This window comes from Onychostoma macrolepis, chromosome 17, assembly GCF_012432095.1.
Source record: "Onychostoma macrolepis isolate SWU-2019 chromosome 17, ASM1243209v1, whole genome shotgun sequence".
Classification (NCBI taxonomy): Eukaryota; Metazoa; Chordata; class Actinopteri; order Cypriniformes; family Cyprinidae; genus Onychostoma; species Onychostoma macrolepis.
The window spans coordinates 24,559,984-24,572,270 of NC_081171.1; the positions used below are offsets into that span (position 1 = coordinate 24,559,984).

The 12,287-nt window shown below is 37.1% G+C and overlaps 1 protein-coding gene across 10 annotated transcripts in view; it reads right to left on the reverse strand.

The window, feature by feature from the left end:
- Positions 1-849: 849 nt before the first annotated feature.
- Positions 850-12,287, reverse strand: part of smoc1 (SPARC related modular calcium binding 1) — a 63,755-nt gene continuing 52,317 nt past the window's right edge. For 7 of the 10 annotated variants that reach the window (XM_058750208.1, XM_058750215.1, XM_058750214.1 and 4 more), the window contains one exon: positions 851-2,898. In XM_058750208.1, the coding sequence (XP_058606191.1) occupies positions 2,859-2,898 (40 nt within the window). In that variant the 3' untranslated portion in view covers positions 851-2,858. Of the gene's footprint in view, positions 2,899-12,287 lie in introns of all 10 variants that reach the window. The other 3 variants (XM_058750205.1, XM_058750207.1, XM_058750206.1) reach the window with 2 other exon arrangements.

The following is a 12,287-nucleotide window of genomic DNA, read 5'->3' on the forward strand; positions in this document are numbered from 1 at the left end:
TCTTTTGAGGCACCTATCTGTGATATTAACAGTAATCTGTGCCTCCCTCCAGATTGGTTCCCTCGTTTGATTGGCCGTGATTACAGCTTGAACAATTTGAAACATTTAAAATGTGATGAGGCCTCAGCTGAGGTCTGGAAGTACTTCAGGGGACACACGGACCTGCGTTTCAGGTGGGCGTAAAAGAGAAAATGGGCGGCAGCTGTGAACAAGGGTGTGTTTGCTTCTCTGAAGTTGAATCGAAAACACAGTCATCCCAAGACATACCCAATTTCTGAACCATTACTGAATATGAACTATTAATCCTCAGGCCAGTACTTAAAACTAAAATGTACTTAATGTACTTAAAATGTACTTAAAACTGAAATATCAGGTTAATACATTTTTTTTTTTTTTTTTTATCATATGAATTGTTCTGTTGACTTAAGCAAATAAGTCATCGGAACAGGTTTAATTAAAATGTTTCCCAGTCTTCCAATTTTCTTATCACCTTTGACCTCAGTTAACATATATAATAATGTGAGACAAATATCACACAAAGCTATGTGTTCTGAAGTTATCTAACTCTTTTGAAAAATATGTATTTTAGCAGATGCTTTTATCCAAAGCGACTTACAAAATAAATCATTCTAATACGCTGATTTGCTGCACAAGAAACATTATTATCAATGTTGAAAACAGTTGTGCTGCCCAATATTTTTGTGGAAACCAAGATACATTTTATTTTTTCAGGATTCACAGATGAATAGAAACAGTTCGCATTTATTTTAAAGCATATTATATCCATAGAGAACTCTTTGTAAAAGTATGCTTAAGTGTTTTTTTTATTTATTTATTTTTCATCATCAGAAAAAAAAAACAAGCAGACATTTAGATTTTGTATGTGTGTATTGTCACTCGCTGTCATTTCTACATTATGATGATGCACATAATCAGATAATGTTCAAAAAATACAAGCAGACAGATTTTTTTCTTTTGTGTATTGTCACCAATTCTCATCTTTACATTGTGAAGAACAGAAAAAACAAAAACAAAAAAACCCCCAGAAATTTTATGATGAGAGCAGTACTGCCTACTAACAATTTACTCTATGACATAATCTAATTGATGCTGGCATCTCATTCAGAGTTTGATAAGCACTGTTTTAAGGGTGAATTGAAGACAAAACAAAACAAAACAAAAAAGCACATATGATAAATATTTACAACTTGACTAATTTAAGCCAAAGTAATGGCTTCCAAGCACATGTCAACAAACAAAAACACACACACACACACACGCACATGGAAAGATAAAACACTCACACACATACATACATGAAGGGGGCAGGGGGGTGTGGTGGGACCAAACATAAAGAGCCATAAAACAAATCTTTCCTAAAGTGAAAAGATATAGTCATCAAAATAATGGGTAAATATGTTTATATTTCTAATCTTATTGTTTTCTTGCAAGAGTTTGGAAGTTTCGCTTTTGGAATCAACAAGAAATTACCATAATCAAAGCCCAGTCAATGATGGCACAGAAGTTAACTTTAATTACAATTTTCAAACAATTAATAAATTTACATCAATTAGCCTTTTCTCATAGTCATTCCTGCAACAAAACTACAGTTGATTACCTTGGCTGAGAAACAAATAATTGCTATTGAACACACTCCAGCTAATGCAGATGCTTAACAATAAATCACACCAGACAGGACATAAGCTCAGAAACTTTGCAAAAAAAAAGTTTTACACTGAATTATTGTAAGACCTACACAAACCTCCTGATTTATACAATCCTCTTCTAGCCAGAGAAGAAAATGGAATTCTACAAAAAAATAAAAATAAAATAAAATAATAAAAACATTGTGGTAATACCATGGTAAAATACAGTGGTACTGAATGATTACCATGCTATTTACATGTCACTCCCAGGTAAAAAAAAAAAATATGCAAATATCCAGCACAAGAAGAATTGATGTATGGAAAGAAGTATTTCTTATTAAAAGTACTTCTAAATTAGAATAATTCTGTGTACTCATCAGTCTACAGTACTCACAACACTCAATTTTACTGTACTATTTATCATTTGAAGGTTCAAGATTCGATAAAGGCATTACATAAAAACAACAACAACAGAACACCATGTACATACTGAATAATCCATTTGAAAATAGTAAAGCTAACTGAAGTGTCTCATGACATTTACAAAACTAATTTTGCGTGATAGTGTTTCTGACCTCTGACTTCTGAACGAACCATGTGGAACTTACTGCTAATTCTCAGGCGATGGTTATGTGTACATTACTAGTGTCCTGAGGTGCAGGTCTGAGAGACCATAGCTAATGTTTGTTGACAGAAACGATTTCGCTCCATTTCTTTTTCACTATCAATGCTCCATTAGTTCCGTTGCCAAGGTGAAGAAAGGAGCAAACATACTGGTTGAGTGGACATTATCAAAAACAACCGCAAACCAGAGAAGAGGCATTTAAAGACAGGCTAATTTCAAAACAGAATGCTTGTTTTTATGAAACGACATTCAAAAATGTCTCATTCAAACAACTATAATACTGTCTGGATTGAGCGTGGATGTGCTGAAAATGTGGACGGAAGCAGGTAATCATTCACACTTACAGTCTGTGTTCTCTGACATCTTTAAGTCATATTAATAAGACGTTTACAACACAAACAAAGGACATGATAAAATGTCTAACAATGGGAGGAGAAAGTGCAAATATTTTGGCTCCATGATATCATTTTCATCATTTTTTTTTTTTTTTTTTTTCTTAAGGAACCTCTTAATAATTTCTCAGAATCCTTCGTTGTACTCTTCCAGCAGTGAACAGATGCCTTCCCACCGTGCTTTGTGCTACTGCCTCATCTTCTGGAACTTTCTGTCTTCAGACCAGACGACCTACTGGAAAACAGACAGTGTGGTGAGATAGGTGAGAGGCGAGGTGTCTCCGCTCAGCTTAGCTGGCCTACAGATGCGGCAAAACACAGCAATAGCGTGACAAGACGGCAGCATTCTTGAGATTATCTGCACTCATGCATGCACACATTCACATATGCGCACATACATGCACCCTAGATCTTGTCTGTGATCACACACACACACACACACACACACACAATAGGAAGAGAGATATGGGGCAAACAACATGTTGTTCCGGTATTGCGGATGTGTGGGCTTTGTCTGCAAGAAGAACATCTCCAGATGCACCAAACACATTCAAGATGATATGTTCGATGTCAGCTCCAATAATGCACTGGCTTTATTTAAAATATGCAGTGAGTATGTGAGCATCTTAATGTGGATGGGAGGATGAGAGGCCATGTTTGTTCTCTTTGCAAAGTCATGTGGGAAACAGATCCTTCCCCTGCGGCAATGTGTAATTTTTCTCTACTGCTACCTCCTTGTCTTGAATTCTCTCACTTATCCATTCTGCCTTTGAGGTTGGGATGTCTGACATTAGACCACAAATCATTAGAGATTTATGCAAATTGCTGCTTTACAGTATAAAAAAAGCAATTTTCATAACATAAGCCCCACATGCGGCACAAAGACAGAGTATTTAGTTCACGCCATGTCCTGTACAGTAAACCATAACGGACTGATGTGCCATGTAATTGGATCATGATGGCATTGGGAACAGGGACATTTGGTGTCCGCAGTTTGGGCCATAAGACTCCTTTTGGGGCTATCAATCAAAGAGAGTCTTAGAAACTGGGGAGATGGGTAAAGCGGACAGATTGCTTGCAGATGGCTGCTGTGGAAGGGAGTACAAGAGTTCTAGTGAAGAACCCCCTCCTCTTCCCCATGGGGGAAGGGTCTGACAGGCAGAGGGGGGTCCCGGGCCCTGGAGAGTCCATCAGATGTGTGTGTGAGGTCAACAGCAGGCATTTGGGGGTAGGGAAATGCAAGTGGATGCTTAATCAAAAGGAATAGACCTGTTGTATCAGCTATGCTGAATTAACTACACACACAAACTTAAGTACAAAGTTTACTTCAGTTTTTACACCAACGTTTAGTTTATGTGTACAGCCGAATACGTAGCCAACAGTGCCTGTGCTATCTTTCTCCAAAACATATGACTGATAAAAATGTCTTAAAACTGTTGTTAAATTAGAGTTGCAGGTATGTTTTAACCCACTCACATAAACATCCATCAATGCAAGCATTTATTGTTTTTGCAGTAGTGTACAGTTCCTTTCTTTTTTAGTTATGAACATCAGTCTAGGTGAGTGTTGCCACCTTATTAGTGGCTTATTAGTGCAAATTCAAGATGTAAACGTGAGATGAGTATGTACATCAGTCTGCACGCATACAGTATGAATGATGATCAATTTTACATAACACACACTGTGCGCATACCCTAGCACCCATAAAAATTAGCAACTGTTTGGCTTTAGTTGAAACCACAACTTTAGGGATTTAATTTTTTCCCCCTAGAAACATGGAAAGATTTGTAATTTTTTTTTTTTTTTTACTGGCTTTAAATTTCTTCACAGCCTAATAGGAACCAGTAATTAAAGTGGTCAAAATATAAAATATGTCTACTGTAGAAGCCTCAGGATTAAAATGCATTTGATTTTCGATACCTGTCTGTCAACCTATGTATTTGCATACCTCTGCTCAGCCAATAGAGTTTGGGGCGGGGCTAATGTAGTTGGCTGAGCCTGAGCATGTTTGACTGGTGTGGAAAAAGAAATTCAGATTCCGTTACAAAAGTGCAAGCAAAATTTGAAGACTTGCCAAAATACACAGAGACAATGGGGTAAATCAAGGGTAAACACTGGCAGTGTTTCTACTAGGTGGAGGAATTTGATTCAGTGTTTGGGTTTCAATTGATATTACACACTTGCAGAATTTCTAAACTTCAAGCTAAAAGTATTCATAATATGTTAGACCTTTTATTGAAAGTATCCTACTTTTTCCTGTCACTTTTATAGACCTGTAAGAGCTGTGGTGGTAATGTTTGAGTTTTAAGCTAATAATGCATAACAATTTATTATTGAGCAAATATATAAACAATCAGTGCTTCATTATAATATTTTCAGTCAGATTTGGCAGGAAATTTCAGATTCACATCATTTGTCCTTGTATGCTTACACAATGTCCTAAGGTAAAGAATAGAAGGCCTGGCTACTATGGCATGGAATGCAGTATGCTACTTACTTGGTCAAACAGAGTGACTTGAAGTAGAGTGACAAATCTGCCATAAAACAGTGCAAATAAGTTTCAATTTTACGTTTTAACCACAGGTGGTGATAGAGAGGCCAAAGTTGAACTTCCTTAACTACATATTTCAGTAGCACAATAACTATACTATTTTCTAAATACTTTGTCCAACAACTATTACTATAAAAACAACAATTTGCTTTTAATGTCAGAATGAATTGTGCCATAGCTTTACAGGAGACTAAGGTATTGCACACAATCTTAAATTGTCTTTTCTCTGGAAAGTCTGTTTCACTGTAGTAAAAGTAAATGGTAACACTTTACAATAAGGTGTCATTTGTTAATATTAGTTAATGTATTAACTAACATGAACAAACAATGAACAATGCATTTATTACACTATTTATTCATCTTTGTTAAAGTTAGTTAATGAAAATACAGTTGTTCATTGTTTATTCATATTAGTTCACAGTGCATTAATTAATGTTAACAAACACAACTTGTGATTTTAATAATGCATTAGTAAATGCTGAAATGAACATTAACTAAGATTAATAAATGCTGTAGAAGTATTGTTCATTCTTAGTTCATGTTAACTAATGTTGCTAACTAATGTTAACTAATGAACCTTATTGTAAAGTGTTACCAAGTAAATAAACCAATGAAAATTATTTATAATTTTGAGACCCTGCAGAATATACAGCCCGAATTCTGGAAATGTTGGAACGTTTTTTTTTTTTTTTTTAATAAAATGAAAACTAAAAGACTTTAAAATCACATGAGCCAATATTTTATTCACAATAGAACATAGAGAACATAACAAATGTTTAAATGGAGAAATTTTACACTTTTATCCACTAAATGAGCTCATTTCAAATTTGATGACTGCTACAGGTCTCAAAAAAGTTGGCATAGGGGCAACAAAGTGCTATTAACATAGTTAATTGACATCAGGTCTGTAACATGATTAGCTATAAAAGGGATGTCTTAGAGAGGCAGAGTCTCTCAGAAGAAAAGATGGGCAGAGGCTCTCCAATCTGTGAAAGAGTGTGTAAAAAGGTTGTGGAATACTTTAAAAACAACATTCCTCAACGTCAAATTGCAAAGGCTTTGCAAATCTCATCATCTACAGTGCATAACATCATCAAAAGGTTCAGAGAAACTGGAGAAATCTCTGTGCGTAAGGGACAAGGCCGAAGACCTTTGTTGGATGCCCGTGGTCTTCGGGCCCTCAGACGACACTGCATCACTCATCGGAATGATTCTGTTATTGACATTACTAAATGGGCCCAGGAATACTTCCAGGAACCACTGTCGGTAAACACAATCCGCTGTGCCATCTGCAGATGCCAACTAAAGCTCTATCATGCAAAAAGGAAGCCATATGTGAACAAGGTCCAGAAGAGCCGTAGTGTCCTGTGGGCCAAGGCTCATTTAAAATGGACTGTTTCAAAGCGGAAAAATGTTCTATGGTCAGACGAGTCCAAATTTGACATTCATGTTGGAAATCACGGACGTCGTGTCCTCCGGGCTACAGAGGAGGGAGACCTTCCAGCGTGTTATCAGCGTTCAGTTCAAAAGCCAGCATCTCTGATGGTATGGGGGTGCATATGTGCATACGGTATGGGCAGATTGCATGTTTTGAAAGGCACTATGAATGCTGAAAGGTATATAAAGGTTTTAGAGCAACATATACTCCCCTCCAGACGACGTCTATTTCAGGGAAGGCCTTGTGTATTTCAGCAGGACAATGTAAAACCACATACTGCAGCTATTACAACAGCATGGCTTCGTAGTAGAAGAGTCCGGGTGCTGAATTGGCCTGCCTGCAGTCCAGATCTTTCACCTATAGAGAACATTTGGCGCAAATATGTCAAAGACGACCACGAACTCTTCAGCAGCTGGAAACCTATTTCAGCCAAGAATGGGACCGAATTCCAAAACTCCAGACACTCATAACCTCGATGTCCAGACATCTTCAAACTGTTTTGAAAAGAAGAGGAGATGCTACACCATGGTAAACATGCCCCCGTCCCAACTATTTTGAGACCTGTAGCAGGCATCAAATTTGAAATGAGATCATTTTGTGCATAAAATGTTAATATTTCTCAGTTTAAACATTTGTTATGTTATCTATGTTCTATTCTGAATAAAACATTGACTCACATGATTTGAAATTCTTTTAGTTTTCATTTTATTCAAATTTAAAAAATGTCCCAACATTTCCGGAATTCGGGTTGTACTTAGCAGCAAAACTATTAACCAAAATTTTTCAAAAAGTTGGGTAAATGTGGCTGCTTACCTCTGTGTTTTCTGTATGTTATCTCTATGTTTACCTCCATTCCTTTCAAACACAGCTAGTATTTGAGTGGTCACAAATTTTACAGCTAATGGCGATGTGGGGGCGGTTTTGGGGCGAATCTGAGAGTTTGTCTTGTTGGTCCGTTAGCGTGGAGAATTCTTTTAGCTCTCAGTGTCTGCGTACTCATTCTCCTCAAAAGCCCAATTCCCTTCGGTAATTAACAGGCACCAGAAAAAGGGTCCACTTTGGCCTCTACTCTTTCAGAGCGGTGAAGTGATGAAATGACTGTGCCATTAAGGACACAAAGCCTCTCCCTGCTCACCCCCGTCCCCCTCATCTGATAAAGGCCAGGGAAACCAGATCCAGTGTGTCTGAGAGCTGCCTTACCTGACTGCTGATCTCTGATTAGGCCGAACATTGGAGACCTGGAACGGTAGGATAGTGCCCGGTGGCAGAAAAGGTGTGCAACAAGGTATTACTGATGCTGATTCAAAAAATAATTTCTACAACATTTAGAAGGGTACTACAAATATTCTGCAAAAATCAGGGTTTTATACAGAACATAGTGGTTTCCAATAATATGGAAAATAATTAACACTACTGATGGATTTTCTGATGGAAAATGGCTAATTGTTATTCCTTTTCCCCTTCATTTTTATTTATTTTTCTTTTTACATACTCTCAGAATTGCAACCTGCATTTTTGGATCACAACCCATTAGTTGAGAAAAAAAATACTGCGCAATGCAAAACAGAGGAAATTGAAAGCAAATGCTATATAATCTGAACATATAATACACCTAAGTTAGACTTGTGCTTGTATACAAAAGGCTACAGAAAAGAAGGACACTTTTAAAAAAAGCGAGGGCAATTCACTCCCAGTCAGTGCCAAACTTCCCAAGCAAGCAGTCTGCTTCCTTTTTTACATACTCCATAGAAAACATCACCATGATGTCATCCATAATTATCGTAAATGACTAAGATGCAACAAATCAGTGTGTCTGCAACATTCTCCCAGCCAGATGCTTAAAGCGTCTTGTTCACAAGGCTAATGGCACGCACACACAAAGCCTCTTTCTTACGCCAGAAATAAGAGTCGAGAGCGAGACGAGCCTCACGTCTGCTGTCAAAATTAAAGCAAACAAACTGACATATTTTCCAGCTCACTAAAACCTCTTCAGTCTGACATTTACTTTTTGTCCATCTTACAGCAACTGGGGATTTTTACCACTGAATGATCAAAAACAATTCAGTGGCATGCATGCTATCTTAAATATGCTTCTAAAACACTTTAAACTGCATTAATGAGAGGAAGTTCCAAAATAAGTGTTACAATGCACTAGTAGAGTCTGTAGAAATGTGCAGAACAGGTGGGTCCCATATAGTGATATTAGTCCTTAAACAATTAGCCTGGAAGGATGGCCCACCCCTGTTTTAAGAGCCCTCTTAATTTCCAACAAAGACATAAAAGCTAAGCTGTGCATTAGAGGCTGATAATTAGTGTATTTTGTTCTGAGTTTCTTACATATAATGAAAAGAATGCCTGTACAATAGATTTCACACTTTTTTATGTGGGACCTCACTACAGTAACTCTAAGCAACTACACTTTAACTGTCTTCATTTCCCAACCAGAAAAGGATGAAGTGAGTCAATGCAACCTAGTAGTGTCTTTTTCTGTCACAGTTTGAGGCGTAAGTTGGTGCTTCAACTAGCAATTATAGTGTCTGTGTTTGAGAGGTCTAGTGCTGAATAGTGCTGACCATTCAAAGGAGCCAATGCTTTTAAAAAGCTGAAGAAGAAGAAGAAGAAACAATAAACTAACCTAAGGTTTTCTTGAGCTAAATATAAGAAACTTACATTTAGATCCAATTATTATTACCTAAGTGCAAAAGTGAATTTCTGATATTTTCAAATAAGGACAAAACCATAAGTAATGCAAGTTATGCGCTTGCTGCACTGGGGAAAATGCATGCATTAAACAGTACACATCTGAAGAGCCACAATAAACAATGTGCTTATGCGATTGTCTGAAGCACTTAATATAAAGCATCATCATGTTTTAGGTAGCTTTGATCTTGCACCTTTCCTGCAGCAGATTGCAACTTTTGATTTCATTTATAGCAATAAATTAGTATAGTATTAAATAATTATTGCTTCTGATCATTCGACTGATATGCTGCCTCAGAAGCCTGTCTGAAAACAGTTTAATAATGTACCATTGTGCTCAAACGCTGGCTGTGAAGTCGTTGCCCGTTTGGGCAGAGAGAAAACAAATCAGCTGCTATAATGAGACTGGCAGAATTCCATAATGATGCTTCAGTCATAAAGTGTGCGATTAAATGTAAGGAGCTAAATTACTAAACATTTAATACTACCCAAATGCCGGAAATGTTGGGACGTTTTTTTTTTTAATTTGAATAAAATGAAAACTAAAAGACTCTCAAATCACATGAGCCAATATTTTATTCACAATAGAACATAGAGAACATAACAAATGTTTAAACTGAGAAATTGTACACTTTTATCCACTAAATGAGCTCATTTCAAATTAACATCAGGTCTGTAACATGATTAGCTATAAAATTAATGTCTTAGAGAGGCAGAGTCTCTCAGAAGTAAAGATGGGCAGAGGCTCTCCAATCTGTGAAAGAGTGTGTAAAAAGATTGTGGAATACTTTAAAAAAAAAAATGTTCCTCAACGTCAAATTGTAAAGGCTTTGCAAATCTCATCATCTGCAGTGCATAACTTCATCAAAAGATTCAGAGAAATTGGAGAAATCTCTGTGTGAAAGGGACAAGGCCCGAAGACCTTTGTTGGATGCATGGTCTTCGGGCCCTCAGGCGACACTGTATCACTCATCGGCATGATTCTGTCATTGACATTACTTAATGGGCCCAGGAATACTTCCGGAAACCACTGTCGGCAAACACAATCTGCTGTGTAGAACTAAAGCTCTATCATGCAAAAAGGAAGCCATATGTGGACATGGTCCAGAAACGCCGTTGTGTCCTGTGGGCCAAGGCTCATTTGAAATGGACTGTTTCAAAGTGGAAAAGTGCTCTATGGTCAGAGGAGTCCAAATTTTACATTCTTTTTGGAAATCACAGGCAACGTGTCCTCCAGGCTAAAGAGGATCGAGACCTTCCAGCCTGTTATCAGCATTCAGTTCAAAAGCCAGCATTTCTGATGGTATGGGGGTGCATAAGTGCATACGGTATGGGCAGTTTGCATGTTTTAAAAGGCACTATGAATGCTGAAAGGTATATAAAGGTTTTAGAGCAACATATGCTCCCCTCCAGATGACATCTATTTCAGGGAAGGCCTTGTGTATTTCAGCAGGACAATGCAAAACCACATACTGCAGCTATTACAACAGCATGGCTTTGTAGTAGAAGAGTCCGGGTGCTGAATTGGCCTGCCTGCATTCCAGATCTTTCACCTATAGAGAACATTTGGTGCATCATTAAACGAAAAAATACGTCAAAGATGACCACAAACTCTTCATCAGCTGGAAACCTATATCAGGCAAGAATGGGACCAAATTCCAACACCAAAACTCCAGACACTCATAACCTCGATGCCCAGACGTCTTCAAACTGTTTTGAAAAGAAGAGATGCTACACCATGGTAAACATACCCCTGTCCCAACTATTTTGAGACCTGTAGCAGGCATCAAATTTGAAATGAACTAATTTTGTGCATAAAATTGTAATATTTCTCAGTTTAAACATTTCTTATGTTATTTATGTTCTATTCTGAATAAAACATTGACTCACGTGATTTGAAATTCTTTTAGTTTTCATATTATTCAAATTTAAAAAACGTCCCAGCATTTCTGGAATTTGAGTTGTATTTGGCAGCTGTTTAACTATAGAAATGTTAAACGGCCAACATTAATCAGGGATTCAAACTAACAAACTTTGTCTAGTTTTGCCATTTTGAACTGAAACATTACATTTATGTAATGATTCATGTAATTCAATTCATGTAAAACAATGGAATTCATCAAGAAATATTAACAGCCATTTTTAGCACAATAGGCATAAGATTAATAATGAATGTGAACATATTGTTGATGAATTTAAAGGGTTAGTTCACCCAAAAATGAAAATTCTGTCACTAATTACTCACCCTCACCCTCTTTCCAAACCCGTAACACCTTTGTTCATCTTCTGAACACAAATTAAGATATTTTTTGATTAAATCTGAGAGCTCTCAGACCCTCATAGACAGCAACACAACTGCAATTTTCCCAGGTCCAGAAACGTAGCAAGGACATCTGTAAAATAGTCCATGTGAAAGCAGGGGTTCAACTGTAATTTTAAAATAATCTTAATTTTTGTTCCGAAGATGAACAAAGGTTTTACAGGTTAGGAAAGAGGGTGAGGGTGAGTAATTACTGACAGAATTTTAATTTTTGGGTGAACTAACCCTTTAATAAACACCATCAGTAATTCACTTGTGTAAGAAAACCTCTGTTTTATAAAACTCTGTAGTAAAGAGCACTATCAACATTTTTAAGACATAATTCTGGTGTCTGGATTGCAGTAACTGCAAGTACAGTATTGTAACTAAATAAATTATGTTACAGTTTGTCATACATTCATTGTCAAACAGCCACAGCCAGATGAAGGAAATGTCTATTGGCTCCCATTGCGTCGTAGATATTTTGGCAGCGCGTGGTCCCAAATCGCGACTACATCAGACTCATCAATTTTACTTCCAGTACACTTAAGCGACAAGACATAAAACTGTCTTTTTGGAGAAGCTAGGCCCAATTCATCAACCCTCGAGTGTGTACACGGGAGAGGGGTGTTGAAA